Below are 19109 nucleotides of genomic sequence, written 5' to 3' on the forward strand. Positions count from 1 at the left end.
TTTTAAAAACAATAATAAGATTACATGAAATCAATCATAATTAACATATTTAGAATGCCAAAACAATTTAAGGTTTGCCCATATTTTTTCAAAATATTTTTATTTTAATTTTGTTTTATCAAAACTGAAAATAATCAATAACTGTAAAAAACAAATCAAAATTATAAAAAAAATATTTTGTAATCATCTAAGGCACAATAAGGAAAGATATAAACAGGGGGATTCAAAAGCGAAATAAATTATTACAGGTGCTCGGGAGTTACTGGATATTAAAGCGTTTGTACAAAACGTTTGACAACAACGTAATTTGGTGACGAATAAAAAGCATTCTAGTGCTAAGGCTCTGAGTCGCTGTTACACATAAGGATAATGGGGATAATACGTAGGTCTCAGGATATGCAACAGTTACTCTCAAAAGCATAAAAGTCGCACAGAAATTGCACATTCTAACTAAGAACTTTCATAGGCAACAACAGTGTCAAGTAGGTCAAATAAATTGAATGTAAAGCCAATTACTTTGCAAGCCAAATGGGTCAATATGTAAATTATTCGTGTTGCACGTGTTTTGATCTTTGTGTTTCTAAACTAATTAATTATTTTATTAATAAATTTTGTTAAATATTTTCTCAGTGTTTTTTTTTTTTATATTTTGTGCTGTGGATTTTTTTCGCCTTCAATTTTGTTTTTTAATTTTACTTCGTAATGTTTTTGCCATAATTCCTCTTTTCCAATATTTATTCACTCTTTTTCTTGCGCCCGAATTCTGCATCTGGGGCGAATACTGTCTCCGGTATATCATCTATGTAATCACCAGCAGCACTTCGGTTCGGCACGCTTGCATCCACATCTTCAGACGAATTTACATCTTTATTGTTAGCATAATCATTATCCACAGCGTCACCACTGCCATCATTGCCAATGTCATCATCATCCTCATTATCCACAGGAGCGGTGCTGTTAGTACGCGGCCCCGTAGTCAAATTTGGATTTAGTACAGTACCCAGTATTATAGGGCCAATTTCTTGTAGTATACGATTCACAAATCGATTTATCTCAATATTAATGGTCTGTAGTGGTGAGTTATCAGCATAAGTGGGCGACATACAATAATTTCATCAGAGTTTTTGAAAAGTAAGAGCGAAAAAGAGTAAGGATTTTCACTTAAACATACCTAGGAATGATGAAAAAAATTTCATCTTATTGTAAAAAAATTGCTGTAAAAGATCATGTGCCATTTTGGTATTCATTTCAGTGCTTAAACATTTTCATATTTTAGACTTATCACTGAAACGAAATTTCTTCGAGGCAGTAACCAAATAAACAGTTTAGAAACAGGTTTTGAAACTCCAAGAGCTCATTAATATTCATAAATTAATCTCAACTGGGCACCCTATGCCGCTTCTTCAAAGCAATATTTACATATTGAAAAAAAAGAATGGCAAAGATAAATACGAGGGGTGCCTTTTATATTTCAGGATTTGGCAACCCTGGTGCTGCAATCTGGCAACTGACAGCTGTATCGCAAAGTTTGACATTTTTTGGCTTTTACGTACTCAGAACGTTTTGATATACCAGCGTTATTTGTGTTGTTTACAGTAACTTAAAAGATTCATCTCGGTCAAAAAATGGAATTAAATCGTAAACATTTTCGTGCGATTATTTTTTACAACTTTCGACGTGGATTAACTCAGCAACATTGCATGGATGAACTTAATTCATTTTTTGGCAATGAAGCTCCATCAAGGACCAGTGTTTATCGATGGTATGGTGAATTCAATCGTGGTCGTAGTTCACTCCAAGACGAATTTCGTGAAGGTCGTCCAAAATCAGTTGTTGTTCCGAAAACCATTGATGCTGTGCGCGAACTGATATTGCAAGATCGTCATGTGCCTATCATGTGAGACAATCTTAGGCATTAGTCGGACCAGCATACATTCAATATTGCATAAACATTTGACTGTCAAAAAAATTTGTTCGCGTTGGATTCCACACAATTTGTCAATCGCTCAAAAAAAGGCTCGTGTCGATTGGTCGAAGGAAATGCTCAAAAAATACGATCGCGGGGCTTCGAAACACGTCTATGACATCGTGACAGGTGATGAATCATGGATTTACGCATATGATCCCGAAAGTAAACAACAGTCGACTGTATGGGTGTTTCAAGATGAGCCAAATCCAACAAAAGTTGTTCGCGCACGAAGCACTTCCAAGCAAATGGTCGCCTGTTTTTTTCGGAAAAACTGGGCATGTCGCCACCGTACCACTAGAACAACGCAGAGCAGTAAATTCTGACTGGTACACAACCATTTTTTGCCAGTTGTCTTCCAAGAAATTAGGAAAACCAATCGCCAAAGACGGATCACTCTTCACCAGGACAATGCGAGCTCTCACACATCGGCTCAAACAACTGCATTTTTGAGCACCCAAAACATCGAATTAATGGGTCATCCGCCGTATAGTCCTGACTTGGCACCGAATGACTTCGTTTTATTCCCGTACGTAAAAAACAAACTGAGAGGTCAACGTTTTTCGACACCTGAAGAAGCGGTTGCGGCATTCAGAATGCATGTTTGGAGGTACCTCATCCAGAGTGGCAAAAGTGTTTCGACAATTGGTTCAAACGCATACAAAAGTGTATAGATCTTCATGGAGAATATTTTGAAAAACAATAAAGTGATTTTCGATGATTAAAATTTGTTTTTGTTCTCTAATCCCGAAATATAAAAGGCACCCCTCGTAGTAACTGAAAACTTATTCTTATTGGAAATTGAGAGAAAATGCAGCATATTTTCATGACATTGTGCTTGTTTTCCTATACATCACCAATACTCAACAAAACGCCAGTAAAGTTAATGCAAAAATGGACAAACCCTGGTGCATAAGTGCCGTGACATTTCCAAAACACTAAACATCTGTCGCTAAACAGTTTTTAATAGTAAAAATATCTGTATATGGTAATATGGCGTGCACTTTGGCTTGAAGGTCTGCTGTGTCCTAAAGTCGATACGAAAAGAGGAAATGAAAGAAATTTTCGTCTAAGAAACGATGGCAAAACGGAACAAAAATCAAACAAAAACAAATGTGTCTCATAAGACATGAATGTCCGAAAAATATTATGAACGAAGTGAGCTTCTCAGACAGAAGCAAAGCGAGAGTTGACGCTAAAGCTGCTACCACCTGGTAAAACGATAGATTCTGATATCTACAGTCTACGATTGATTAGATTGAAACAAACAATTGACTTGAAATAGGCCGAGAGTGGAATATTCTCGGTGACTGGAGTGCACTATTTTGGGTATTTAAGCAGTCAATTCTAGCCTGCATATAAGCAGAGTGCCAGACCCTAGAGGTAATGAAGGCAATGTAATATGTGGCATAAAATATTATTCAGAACGATGCTAAGCTACTTTGTCAATAAGTTTGTGGCCATTAGAAAACACTCTGCATGTGCTTTTATGGTTTACTTGATGAGAAAATCTTAGAAAATCAGTATATAGCAAAAATTTCACTTGCGAGTGCAGCTCTACTTAGCTGCAGCACTTGTATCTAAGCTCAGAGTTCTGTGAGACAATTATGCACTTGCATAAAGGTGACTAGTATACGAAACCACATAATTGGATTCACCATGGTTTAACAGTTCCCTGTAGTTCACTTTTATTTCTTAGTAAGTTTTAAAATAAAACTCAATAAAATAGGACAAATGCTAAAATTTATGGAGGAAGTTGGAGTCAAAGAAATACTCTGAAGGGGGCGCAATAAATTCTGCAGGTAGCAGTGCCAGATCCCTTTATAATAATAATAAGAATACGAAATTTTGGTTTGATGCTCGACAGGACAAGTACAGTTCTCCATCGCAAAGTTCTTTAATGTTAGAAATTTAGACCTTAAAAATATGCTACGATTGTGTATAATACAGTCTGTGTCAGAAAAAAGAAACCTGTGTAGCTCGTATCCAAGAGGACCAGATTTTGCGAACTTGACGCACTAGTTGCTTTAAATCATGGACTGGCCTTCCGTCAAGATGCGTTTTCATAGTTTCCACACATTTTCAATGGGGTTGGCGTCTGAGGACTGGGAAGGCCAGTCCAATACTGTGACGCTATTTTCTTGTTTTGTTTGTGTCTCAATATGTTTTTTGAGAGCAGTGGTTTTGGTGAAGTGGGACGGTAGGATATGTTCGCTTCCTTCAGACCTCGTTCGATGGCGTTGATACTCACATGTATTCCCTTTTTAGCAAGAACCGATCGTGCTTGGCGTAGTCACAAAGAAACGTCCCGCTTAAAAAGTTGGACGATCACTTCATCCTGCTTTTTTGTCGTCACTCGCTTCAAGCCGCGCTCGGAATAGTCATCAACATTTGTGTACACTTTATATCGCTGATTCCACATTACAACAAACTTTTTTGATTTTTTAATTATTTTGCAGTCTCGGCTCTTTCGAATGCGTGCGTAAAAATACCGCCTCAATTCGCTTCGCGTACTTTTCACTCATTTTTGTTTGGTTGCGTTTACGGAAAAGTTTCGAACGACACTACCCTGAGTTAGTACTGGCGTCGTAGCCCTTGAGTGGGACTATTATGCAGCAAAAAGTAGAACGAAATATATCTTCAAGTTAACAGAAAAACCCGGTTTTTTCTCTTGACACAGACTGTATATCTTTGCAGCCAGACTACGCTGGTTTTCCGCATTTCTCAGAAGTTCAATTCTTCATCGTAACCATTTTTGACTTTGGAAATTTTGCACCTAAAGATATGCAAAAACTTGCAGCAAATATATTGTGCCGGTCATTAATTGCGCTTGATTTTCTCTTTTCTAAAAAGTTTATATTTCCATAGCAAAAATTGTCTGACTTTGGACATTTTGCTCCTGAAGATATACAACGACTGTAGGAAATATTTCCGTCCAATTACCGATTTTGATTTATTTCCACTCTCCGTTCAATTCTAAATCTCTTTCGCCAAAATTTGCTGGCATTACAAATATTGCGCTTAAAAATATGCAACAATTGTAAAAAATATTTGCCTTCAGTCACCGATTTTGCCTTGTATCCACATTTATTCCAATTCTAAATCCACCGCCAACATTTTTTGACTTTGCAAATCTGACGACGACTATAAGTATGCAATAATTTTAGAAAATATATCAATTTAGGCGCCGTATGCGTTTGATTTCCATATTTCTTGCAAGTTGAAATCTCCATCGCCAAATTTTAAAATTTCGGAATTTTTTACGCTCAAAAATATGCAACTTTTGTTGAACATATTTTTTTTAGCTGTCGATTACGCTTGATTTTCGAATTTCTGTTAAGTTAAAAGTTTGTACCTGAAAATAGGCAACGTTTGTTCAAAATATGTATTTCCTTTTAGTCACCCGCTGCCCTCGATTTCCGCATTTATGCCAAGTATATTTTTTGTCATTAATGCAAAAGGGTGTGTTCTATTATACTTATACTAAACTTTTATACTTTCAGAAGCATTCTTATCAGGTTCAGACACACCAACAAACACGCCTGTATAAATGTCAATATTTGTATTCATTTCCTTCTTCTACACTCAGCGCTTAAGAATGAAAAAATACATTATTTTTCATAAAGGTTTTTTAGTATGTAAGCGTATGATTAGCTTTTGAGAAAGAATGAATTGAATAATAAGCAAAAAATTAGCCATTACGCTGTCGCTATGAATCGTGACGCAAGTTACAACTGCCATACAACTGTCATTGCGAGGCTGCGTCAGTGGTGACAGCTTTACTGTTTTTGTTTATTAATTGTTTTTTTTTTCGCGATTAGAGTCCTATTTATTATGCACAACAGATTGCGTATGTTGGTAGCACAAATATGTGCATACATAAATAAGACGACAAAGAATTAGTGTAGGCGATGATTGGCGAAATTAAGTTTTTTTTATACCTTTTCGGAAAAAAATCCTTTACTAGAGTTACATAAAGTTTATATATGTATATGTGGATTATGCGTGCGCAGTTCAATGCAAATCTTGTTTTCTTTTAAAGAATATTTAATGAGTTTTTTTGTTTTATTTTATTTTTGTTTTTGTGCTTAAGTATTTATTGAATAGCTCAACATACCTTTGTGATGTCTGGGAACAGCTCACGCAATAGACCAATCGTTCGTTTATTTCGTTCAGCGATTATTTGTTCCTGATCTTTAGCACCAAGCGTCAAAACATCCAGTTCCTGGAAAAATAAAAATTTGGAAATGAAATTAAATGGAGCTCGAAATTAGAAATGATAATGAAATTGAAAAGAAAATCAGCTAACAGTAACAGAGTTTGAGTTTAGCAATGCAAATTGTATTTTGGTGTTTTGAGCGTGCCACCCAATTCATTTCAAAAATCAGCTATTACATTGCCATTGCCTGCTACATTCGCTCATTACAAGTGACTAACATTACAAAAACACTGCTCTTAAGCATTTAAAATGTCAAGTGAAAGTTAATTTGGTAAGAAATGTGAACGCGTTCAGTGTTTCAGCCAAATATTATATACAATTACGAGGGGGCTAAAAGCAGCAACAAGAAAAAGATCTGCTAACAGCTGCTATAAACAAATGAGCATTATAAAAATGCCAACAACAGACATTAACAACAATGAACATTTCAAATACATAGATACATATGCACGTATTATGCAATCTTTAAATTCAAAACAAAGTTTGTAACGGTTTTCGTTGTTGCTTAGTGTTGTTGCCGCTGCTGGATGTGGAAACTCAAATGCTCATAAGACCCTTGTAGTAAAATTGATTTTTCGAGACTAGTTTTGAACTAGTCTAGTTTCAGACTTAACTGGTCCAACCACATCTAACCTTCAAGAACGTTTTTTTTTATCAACAATGGCAGATTCTACATAGCAAGTACCTGCTGCGTCAAACAGCACACTTGCAGTAATTTTGTGCGGAACCCTGGTAACTATGCATTCGTGTCCCAAATGTTCCCTTTGCAACCCCTTTGCTTTTATTTGAAGCAAGTTATGATCATTTTATACTACTGACATAATACGTATGCACTAGGGATGCCAATATTAGCAGAAATTTTGATGCTGAGGTTACGGAATATTTCTAAAGTAACCCCGGGATTCACCTTGGATCAGAGCTTCTTTTGATTCGAGTAAAAATTTAACAACTAAAAGCATTCAAACAAACTATGCAATAAAACTGGCATCAAAGTATCTGAGACGCCCTCAAGCAATGGGGTGTCCCAGATAAATTTTCCACTATTATTCAAGCCCAATACTTGAAATCCAAATGCCGAGTGCTAAACGATGATGCTCTGTTCGAGCTTATTTAACCTGTGCCTAGCGTCAAACAAGGCTGTCTACTTTCGCGTCTTCTATTTTCAATTTTCCCATTTACGTCGTACTAAACAATGTTTTCGATACTAGCTTGAGCAGCGCAATTCTTTGGAATCCTTTCAGAATGAAACATCTACACGACCTTGACTGCGCCGTTGACATCGCAGTCTTATCACGACATGGCGGACACTTGCAGGGCCAACTGAATGACGTAAGCTTTCAAGCCAAAAATGTAGGGCTGCGAATCAATGTCGGCAAAAGTAAGTCCACAAAAATCAAAACCTTGCTCCATTTATGGTGAACGCATTGAAAATGTCAACAGCTTTACCTATAAAATCAGATTCATGCTAGAACCAAAGAAGCCAAGGCAGCCTTTGCAAGCCTTTTCAAACCGCTGACAATGCGCACGAAGCTATGCATTTTTAGTTGGAATGTTGAATCCGGTCTACTGTATGGATTCCGGTCTACTGTATGGATTTGAAACGTCTGCGGAAGCTACAAACATTTGTGAATCGATGTCTTAGAATCACTCTTTCTTCATGAGGAATTTTTAGAAATTGACATATTTCTCTCATGGAATCATATTAAGACGGAAGCGAGAAGTACGAGTAGACAACATTGGCAAACATTTCTTTCGACACATATATATGTAATAATAATAATAACGCATTAACAACACTAAAAATTTAAGATATTTAAACTGATGCTAAAAATCACATATACGTATTAATACAGGGAAATCCTAAAGTAATACGACTCTTTAATTGTGTCTGAAAAATCATGCGATTCAAGAAAGCATATTTCCCAAATTTCCAACGTAATATACATAAAAACCAATTTCAAACGTTTATTAACAAAAATGGTTACAAATTTAATCTTCAAAATAATAGCCATTGCTAGCGACACATTTCCCCCATTTGCAGTCTTTCAAACGTTTGGAAATGGTTTTTTGGGTCACTCTCAACTGCTCTGCCATCATCTTGCGTTTGACCATCACCTTCATCCAACAATGCTTGCAATTTGGCGTCCTCAAACTTTTTCGGTGGCTGGCCACGGTCCTCGTTCTCCACGCTAAAATCACCACTTCGGAATATTTCAAACCACCTGAAGCACTGTGCTCTACTTAGAGCATGCCAACCATAAGCTTCTATAAGCATTTGATGAGCTTGAGAAGCGTTTTTCTTCAATTGATAACAGAAAGTCAACGATGTCCGCAAATCGTAGTTTGAAGGCACGAAATCCGAGCGAAAAAAATGCATTGATGTATGAAACGTATCAAACAATGAACTGAATATTGTTGACAGCTGACAAACGAAAAAATCAAGACATTTGTGAAGGTTTAAAAATACTGCCAGCGACATCTATGGACTAGTAGCTGAAAGTTTTATTTCATAGGTAATTAAAACAAAAAATCACTAAAAATGAACAAAAATACAAAAACCAAATCCCGTAAACAATAAATATGTTCGACTCCAAAAAGCAGACGTAAGAAATAGTATATAACTAAAGTCGTATTTAAAAAAATAAATAAATAATTGGCGCGTACACTTCTGTTGGGTGCTTGGCCGAGCTCCTCCTCCTATTTGTGGTGTGCGTGTTGATGTTGTTCCACAAATGGAAGGACCTACAGTTTCAAGCCGACTCCAACGGCAGATATTTTTATGAGGAGCTTTTTCATGGCAGAAATACACTCGGAGGTTTGCCATTGCCTGCCGAGGGGCGACCACTATTAGAAAAATGTTTTTATTAATTTTGCTTTCACCGAGATTCGAACCAACGTCCTCTCTGGGAATTCCGATGGTAATCACGCACCAACCCATTCGGCTACGGCGGCCGCCGTATTTAGAAAAAAAAAATTTAATTACATTAAAATCTTCCTCACAAAAAAGTTCGGGCTCATTAATAATCTTTTCATCCCGAAATTGAAAAATATCGTGATCCCGGTATTTATAGTACATCCCCAGTTCACACATACACACTCCGCCACTTGCGTGCATTCATAATTGTGTGCTTAATTTTATGATCTACTATGGATGCACGTGCACACAAATATACATTTTTTTTCACTTCTTTCGTGTAGTCAATAAGTGCAGTTTTGAGTGTATTTTCTCAATTAAGCAATTAACCCATTAAAACCGGAAGTTGTAAGCCAATCGCGTAAAAAATTACAATTCTTCTTTACATCACCACTTCCATACCATAACTACGCAAAAGCACAAAGTAATTTTTAATGTTTTATGAGGGCGAGAACTTAAGAAGTCATTGTACGCCTTTACATAGAGCCATAAATGAAATTGAAACCTTTGCTCGAGATTTTGAAAAGAGTCTGCTTTTAAGCTTACTGATTACTCGTATGCAAACATAGCTTAAACCAGCGAGTTGAAAATTTTTGTTCCTCTATCTCCCTACCTCTTTGTACCGGTTAATCTCCGAAAATGTCGAATTCATATTGACGGGACTTTCATGGTCAGGCAAAGAGCTTTTCGTATAGTGCCATAAGTTATTTGGTGTCGCGAAAATGTTACCGTCGAGCTGATGCTGCTGTCGCATATTTCGAAATATCGGATATTTAGTCTGACAGGGCTCATATTTGAAACTAATTTATGGTTAGAAGAAGATACGTACTTGTACGAATATATTTAAGGGAAATAAGTGCGCTAAATGGCATTCGTGTTTAGAAAGATATTCAATTAAATAAAACCTTAGTTATGTGAAAAGAAGGCCAAATCATTTCTTTGGAAAATATATTAAATTTCCGAAGCAAACACAAAACAAATGTGTAATACAAGAAGGGAAAATAATGCTGGCGACCATTGAAGTTGCAACAGAATGACAATCATTTAAAGAGTCTAAAATGGGTTTTGTGAATTTGTAGTTTTTCGCAAGATCAGGAAAAAATCTAAGTGTTTGATTTTGAATGTGGTTTGTATGATTTGATGAGTTATGTTATTACAAAATGTCCTCCACCTCATATAGGTCTAGTCAAGGGAAGAGGACTTGCTTCAATTTCTCTAACAGCCAAACGGTTAAGTTAGGCTATAATGTTGCCTTAATGGATGGTTGTGTATTCTGATACAAATTTGAGAATTGAATAGGAATAGAAAATAGGACAAGAGAGGAAAGAAGGAGGGAAGCAGAGGAATAGAAGCTTCGTACTACTGATGAAATTCATCTGGTGGGTAATATGAAAACATGTCTAAACCCGCCAAAATCTTAGCTTCGCGAAGGCAAGATAGCTGTGGATAAAGTGCTTAGTTAATCCCAACTCATCATCCTGCTACGACTCGAAGTGATGCCATGCTTCATTGCGTGAATGCCAAACGGACAATGTCTGAAAAGCACACTCAAAAGAGCTGAGGCTTCGTTGGCTTAAAAAGTTTCCTGAAGCGCTTCCATTTCAACCGTTGCTAGAGGTGTGTCGTGAACTTGCAGGTTGGAGTACTCGCTGAGTTGATGCGAAGCCCACTTTATCAGGATAGGATTGGATCACAGGTAGTTAATAAAAATCCAGTCCTCTTATTTTGCAGGGAAATCATATCTCGGATCTCCTGCCTAGCTGGTACATTCATGCAACAGTTTCCTGAATATCCGAATGAACTCTGCTGAATCCGACTAAAACACTGATGAAGGATCTACGAAGGCTATTTTTACTCTACAAGGTGGCCTCAAATTATTCGTTCAATTTTGTTTTTGAGTAATTTCTTTGTAATAAAAAATAAAATGATTTTTGGTGATGGAAATCTTTATTTTGACCTTTATGCGCTCCATTGCTTGTCTGTTTGTACGCATATACTGAATTTTTGTTCTTATAATTTACAAATGTCAAATATGATTTATGCACGACGCCATTTGCAAAAATTATAAATCGTGCGATTCATTTTGCGTGAACCTGTATATGAATTTCGGCATAATAAGGTGCCTATTTGAAGTAGCTCAAAAATCGCGATGATATTGACAATATTTTTTGTTGTTGTTGGCGGTTTTGGGTATTTTCTCCATACAAAAAAAAATGTTGATGATTCGTTAAATGGAAGCTAATGCATAACACCGTCAAAAAAAAAAGAAGTTGCAAAAGCAATACGAATTTTAATCTATTTTGAATTCAATGGGATGTGTACCAAGAATTTGTGTGACTAAAAAATTTGAAATATTGAGCTATTTGATTTTTGTTACACAAAAAAAAAATTTTAACCAAAAACAAAGTTGGCTTATTAATTTTGAGCCACCTTGCATATGTTTATATAAAAAAGTGAAATAAAAAGTAAATATATAGTCATATAGTCGGCCGCCGTAGCTGAATGGGTTGATGCGTGACTACCATTCGGAATTTACAGAGAGAACGTAGGTTCGAATCTCGATGAAGCACCAAAATTAAGAAAAACATTTGTCTAATACCGGTCGCCCCCGGCAGGCAATGGCAAACCTCCGAGTGTATTTCTGCCATGAAAAAGCTTGTCATAAAAATATCTGCCGTTGGAGTCGGCTTGAAACTGTAGGTCCCTCCATTTGTGTAGCAACATCAAGACGCACACCACAAATAGGAGGAGGAGCCCGGCCAAACACCCAAAAAGGGTGTACGCGCCAATTATATATATATATATATATATATATATAGTCAAAACCTTGCAATGCACACTGGCGTCTAAGCCCTTCAGCTTCGCTCAAACTCTACCACTTCTATTCTGCGTTTTGGCACGATAATATTTATTATACAGGTATTTAACCGAGATCACATCTGATTTTTGATAAAACCGGTGTGTGATGGCTTAACTTGAAAATAATATTATACAAATTTCATTAAGTTTTTCCTTAGTCTGGCTGATTATACGATTTCTGGTTTTATTTCCTGGCTTTTTTTATGTTTAATTAGATAAATCATATTTTTAAGCTGATAGTATCAAACGGTAATTGTGCAATTAATTAATGAATTAGAGATATATATAAGTATGTATGTATAACATACTACATTTTCTTAAGATTTGCTAAATTTACATATCTAGTTCTTATATCAGTTAATGCAATCAGCTAAACATCTGCATTTTTTCAAGTTATCAAAACAAGTTTGTAGTCACTTGTTGAACTGAACTCAACATGAACCCAGCGCTTGTGTTAGCCCGTTTCGGTACGATTTAGTAATGAAAAAAAGTGCATGAAATAACCATTTTATGAACATTAACTTTTTAAGACTGAAATCTTACAGACTAACAACAATTCGCCCGTGTCTTGTACCAAGAACCTTTAACGGTATACAATATGTGATAGCGATCCGTGACATTTTCTCAAGTAAAGAAGATGTTACCAAATTCAGTAAACTATAACTTTTAAACTAAATTAATTATCATATTCAACAGTGGCATATGGTATGAAAACCAAGGACGAGCTAGACTCATCATTTTACTGGAAGGGGCTAAGTGAAATGCTATAGACATATGCCTATGATATTTTGTCTGTTTCGAAACTTTCTGCTACCTTTAAGGGGGGAAGTACCTTTAGACGTTTAAAAAAATCGATTTTTTTTTTATTGTCTTAACCGATAGGTATATGCTCTAAGAATATTATTGCAAAATTTCAAAAGCCGATCTTGAAAATTATGGAAGATATGCCACTTGAAAGTGGCGCGCGCCGAGCCGACCGAGCGCAAGATGTTCGCCGATCAGATGGACGACGTTAGACTGGCGCGCGCAGACCGACGTCACAGCGACTGCACGAAGGAGGCCCGCAGTGCTCGTAGGGAGGCACAACTCGCCGAAAACGAATATTTTGAGGAAGCTGAGGGTTTGCTCTATGAGCCTGGTGGTGCTGATTAGCGTCCAACTTCGGTAAGTTTCTTTTTCCTTGACCGCGAACTTTAAACGGCGTTTTCTCGAAACCATATTTTTCAAATTGGCGTAAGTGATTACGGAAAAAGTATTGAACCAATTTTCTTCATCAAGGTTTCATTTTAAAGGGCATAAAAAGCTACTTTAGGTAGACTACGGACGAAAAGAAAAAATAATTTTTAGATACTTTTTAACACAAAAATGTTTGAAAATTTTTGCAAAAAAAACCAAAAGTTTTTTTTGAAGCCTCATTTTAATGGTTAATCTTCGAATTTGCTAGAGATTGTAGTCTATCTAGGATAAAAAACCCTCCTGAGTAAAATAATGTTTGATTTTATGATTTCAGATGAAAGTTGCGGTCAGGATCGCTTTCGCCGAATTCGATGTCAGCGGCGACACGATTTACATGAACCGCCATAACTCAATTAATTGCTTATTTATAATAATGTTAAATACGCTTTTTTCTTCTTGGAGCATTGCCCTAAATATATATCATATTAATTTCATGTGCACTGTTTTCATTTTCCCAAAAATAAATCACGAAAAACTGGTTTTTTTCGGCCCTCTAAAGGTACTTCCCCCCTTAAGCTATTAATTAAACATAAACTTTATTTTGCAGTGAAGTATTGCACATCTATTCAGCCGCATGGCTGAACGTCACTAATTTTGAGATTTTTTTTAATTGTGTACGTTTGCTTTTAATGATAGACTTCAAGTCATTTATGCAATTTATGTTTCTAAACTATTCAGTTTCCGGTTTCACACTATTTTATTAAAATGGTTAAAGCCGTGCCTCTACCGTCGTAAATGTGCAATCGTTAGCTCCCATTCTTGTACCGGCCTTCATTTGGACGCCATATCTTCTATAATAAACTTGCAATATAAGAAGCTGTACGCATGTTGGGTGCCGAGTTTGACTAAAGTCAACAAAAAGCATTTGCCAACTTCAAGAAAGTGTTTGATGTTTGTCATAGGTTTGAGAGCCACTTTGTAAGCATGAAAAAAAAACACGGATTCATCACGAAAGCCCAAATATAAACAAATAATCGTTGAAATGGGCGTCTCGTGTTGAAATGAAGTCGCAGTCGAAGTAGGTTATACCGACACCTATCATATGCTGAAGAATTCACCCCTGGCTAATTTCTCCTTTATACATTTTAAGAAGAGGGGTCGGTCCCAAGAGGTCAGAATTGAATGAAAATATTTTGAGGCTCTCCATTAATCACATTAGTTGAAGGCAATAGAAAAATTTCAGAAATTTTCAATGAACTGTGTGGAGATGAATAAAAAATAAATAAATAAGTATTAAAAATACAATTTCTTGATACTCCTTATCTTTACAGATATTAACTTTTTATTTTTTTTTTCTTTAACTGAAAATATAGTGGTGAAAACAAAAGTATTTAGTGAGCATAACAGTTAAGGTCTATGGTTTTACTCGATTTATCGTAGGCGTGAAATGACAGACAGACATTACTTAATAATTTTCTCCCATAAATCTGGAAATTTTGATGTACCTACGTTCATATCTGCCATTCGCGACAAAATGTTATTAAATATAGTTATGAAATAATTGAGTTATACATACACATACACTTATACATATGGCATGGATTCTACAAGAAAACTGTATATATACGAGAAATGTATACTTTCCTGGCAATGCTTTCTCAAAATTTAAGAATCAACACATTTTTTAAAATATTATTAAATTTTATATAATTTACAGATGCATCAAGTGGTTTTTCTCGAAAATGTGCTTTTCTTCTACATTAAGGCCCATTCGAAATCAAATAAAACAAGCTGTGTATGAAGTATAATATTAACGAAATATTTTTTTAAGTGCGCCACTTCTCCGCATGGTGGCATGTTTCTGAAACATTCAAATTTAAATTTCTTTGCTGCATGTATTCCACCAAACTTGAGCTATGGTCTGAGTTACATTGACTTTGAGGCCGTCGATCGTTTGCGGTTTATTGACATGGATCTCAAACTTCAAAAAACTTGACAAAACAAAGTCTGAAGTGGTCAAATGACGAATAATTCAAGTTACTACCGCGTCACTACCATACCACCACGCCACCACTTCTTAATAAGATTGGATAATTTGTATTCGCATACGATTGATCATGTAATTTGTCATTGTGATTTGGTATCATTTACTGAATTATAAACAAAAGATTTGGCGTGCGCCGTCAAAACAGCAAGACCGCCACAGCCAGTCAACATCGACCCATCCCTATTAACGAGTGCAATATACAATTGTTACATGAACAAAGTAATAATACCCTAGTGCATTGCTCTTTATGGGTATAAATCTAGTAAATTCACAACATACTTTTATATTACACACATAAGTCTATACATAGCCATGATAGTTATTTTTATTCTTGCTCACTGTTAAATTTGTTTCAAAGTTATCACATCTGTTATATTGGTAAAGGTCACGTTTCTTGGTTAACAGCTTAATTCAATTACTTGTACATATGGTTACAAAAACAAATAAAAAGAAAACATACATACAACACCATAGTGATCGCTCTTGTCGTGACACCACGAACCGACGACTAATTGAAGTAACAACAATCTTTGGAAAATGCCTCAATGTTGTGGGCTGTGAGCATTGAAGTTCATTGAACATTGGGACAGACTCCCAGCATTGTTTGACAGTGCAAAAGTAGAGACAACAGAGTGAGAAAAAGGCAACACAAAACAGGGGTTACATAATTATATTATATATATATAAACAAAGTTGCCACATATTTTGAAGGTGGCCTAGTAGCTCAGTAGCTGTATACAGCGGAATGTTTGGTGTTTTGTAATTTATTAAATCATATATATGGGTTATCCAATAACAGGTGTTATTTAAATATATAAAAAAGGCTATCGAGAGACGATTAACGATTTTTATGGCCGGAATTGGAAGGTATTGATCTGGACAACGTTTATTTTTAACAAGACGGCGCTACGTGCCACACAAGCAACGAAACCATTGATATTTTAAGGGAAAAGTTTCCGGACCGTGTTATCTCTCGAAGAGGTGATCAGAATTGGCCACCGAGATCTTGTGATTTAACACCTTGCGACTTTTTTCCTTGGAGCCACGTGAAAGAGAAGGTCTACGCCAACAGCCCAGGATCGACTCAAGACCTCAAAGATGGAATTCGTGAGGTTGTCGAGGACATAGGGCAGCCACTTTGCAATTCTGTTATGGAAAATTTCATGAAAAGGATATTGTCCTGTAAGCGTGGTCGTCGTGGTCACTTGCCTGATGTTAATATATTTTCCACTATTAACAGCATACCTTCCTTTTTATAATGAAATAAACATCCGATCGTTTATATATTATTAAAAAAAAAACATTTTTCTTTGAATATCAAAATATTTTATTTATATCAAAGTATTTTATTACAATCAAAATTAGACCTAAGTACTACAACATTGGTATCTAGGCAAATATTTTTAGGAAAAATTTGTTCCTAAAACAATTTGGTTGATAGCGTTGCCATCTGCGTTTTATTGCAAAAATAACAATATTTTATGAATTGTACTTGTTTCTTAAGATATAGGTTTGAAGTGAAAGGTGTCTGAACAAGCTTTATCAAATACTTTTTTAGCCAGCGTTGCCACCTTATATTAATTATAAAAATAGCAACTTATGATATATTTGAATACTACATGAGATGAAAGGTGTTTCGACAAGCTTTAATAAAAACTATTTTTAGCTGGTGTTGCCATATGCTTCTTATAACAAAAATAGCAACTCATGGCACATTTCATTTGAATACTGAAATATAGATATCAAATGAAAGGTGTTTAAATAAGCTTTCATAAAAAAGTATTTTTCGCTGGTGTTGCCACATGAGTTTAATTACAAAAATAGCAACTCACGGCGGATTTAATTTGAATACTGAATTGGCTACATCAAATGAAGGGTGTTTAAATAAGTTTCAATAAAAAATATTTTTAGCTGGCGTTTCCACATGAGTTTAATTACAAAAATAGCAACTCACGGCACATTTCATTTGAATACTGAATTGGTTATATCAAATGAAGGGTGTTTAAATAAGTTTCAATAAAAAATATTTTTAGCTGGCGTTGCCACATGAGTTTAATTACAAAAATAGCAACTCACGGCGGATTTAATTTGAATACTGAATTGGCTATATCAAATGAAGGGTGTTTAAATAAGTTTCAATAAAAAATATTTTTAGCTGGCGTTTCCACATGAGTTTAATTACAAAAATAGCAACTCACGGCGGATTTAATTTGAATACTGAATTGGCTACATCAAATGAAGGGTGTTTAAATAAGTTTCAATAAAAAATATTTTTAGCTGGCGTTTCCACATGAGTTTAATTACAAAAATAGCAACTCACGGCACATTTCATTTGAATACTGAATTGGTTATATCAAATGAAGGGTGTTTAAATAAGTTTCAATAAAAAATATTTTTAGCTGGCGTTGCCACATGAGTTTAATTACAAAAATAGCAACTCACGGCGGATTTAATTTGAATACTGAATTGGCTACATCAAATGAAGGGTGTTTAAATAAGTTTCAATAAAAAATATTTTTAGCTGGCGTCGCCACATGTGTTTAATTACGAAAATATCAACTCACGGCAAATTTCATTTGAATACTGAATTGGCTATATCAAATGAAGGGTGTTTAAATAAGTTTCAATAAAAAATATTTTTAGCTGGCGTTGCCACATGTGTTTAATTACAAAAATAGCAACTTATGGTACATTTCATTTAAATATTGAAAGACAGGTATCAAATGAAGGGTATTTAAATAAGTTTCCATAAAAAAATATATTTAGCTGGCGTTGCCACATGAGTTTTATTACAAAAATAGCAACTCACGGCACATTTCATTTGAATACTGAAATGTAGATATCAAATGAAGGGCGTTTAAATAAGCTTGAATAAAAAAGTACTTTTTGCTGGTGTTGCCATACGAGTTTAATTGCAAAAATAGCAACTTAGGGCACATTTCATTTTAATACTGAATTAAAGATATCAAATGAAGGGTGTTAAAATAAGTTTCAATAAAAAAATATATTTAGCTGGCGTTGCCATATGAGTTTTATTACAAAAACAACAACTTACGGTACATTTTATTTAAATACTGAAATATAGATATCAAATGAAGGGTGTTTAAATAAGTTTCAAAAAAAAAAAATTTTCGCTGGTGTTACCACATAATTTTTGTTACGATAATAGCAACTTATTCAATTCATTTAAATATTACATGAGCTGAAAGGTGTTTAGACAAGCTTTGATAAAAAAATATATTTAGTTAGTGTTACCACCTAATTTAAAACCTACTACGTTTGCGAAAACTTCTTTATTAATTTTAGAAATTTATTTCAACACGACGTCTGCGTAATCACTATATGTAGATGTAAATATACTTGAATCAAATATATATAAAAACATATTTTAAAATAAAAAATGGCAACTAATAAAAGAAACGGGTTTTCTTCTCATTTCAAAAATTTAATGATGGCAAGTTGTTTTTTATTTAATTTTATAAGCAAACGAGGCACCGCATACCAGCTAGTTAATAATAAAATTAGCTAATTATGACTCATCTATTTGTATAAACTAATTGACTAGTAAATATTCTTTATTAAACAATTGCTTTCCTCTCTCTTTATGGTTCATACATTTACATATGTAAAAAAATATATTCTCATTGAAGTTGAAAAATTAAAAAACAATCACGCTGCCTATTTGGCAACTCTATACATAAGTCATTTACTTTAGGGCAGTTTGGTTTTTGCGGTGATTTGCGTGCAGTGGCAATAATAGCAGCGGTAATTTAGCGAATTAACACATTGAGAGCTAGCTGACAAACCGCAGTGTTAACCTCAGACGCGCATGCAACATATGGTACGCTGTAGAGCAAATTGGCAAAGTGTGCGCTGTTGATTGCTGCTAACTGCGATGGCACGAGTTGAAAGTGAAATTTATAATAAT

General features: G+C 35.1%; 1 protein-coding gene across 2 annotated transcripts in view; it reads right to left on the bottom strand.

The window, feature by feature from the left end:
* LOC128858190 (uncharacterized) overlaps window positions 1–19109 on the bottom strand; it is an 83980-nt gene that overhangs the window by 14797 nt on the left and 50074 nt on the right. For both annotated transcript variants that reach the window (XM_054094244.1, XM_054094245.1), the window contains exon 3: window positions 6084–6191. In XM_054094244.1, coding sequence (XP_053950219.1) covers window positions 6084–6191 — 108 coding nt within the window. The remainder of the gene's footprint in view (window positions 1–6083; window positions 6192–19109) is intronic.

Source organism: Anastrepha ludens, chromosome 3, assembly GCF_028408465.1.
Source record: "Anastrepha ludens isolate Willacy chromosome 3, idAnaLude1.1, whole genome shotgun sequence".
Lineage (NCBI taxonomy): Eukaryota > Metazoa > Arthropoda > Insecta > Diptera > Tephritidae > Anastrepha > Anastrepha ludens.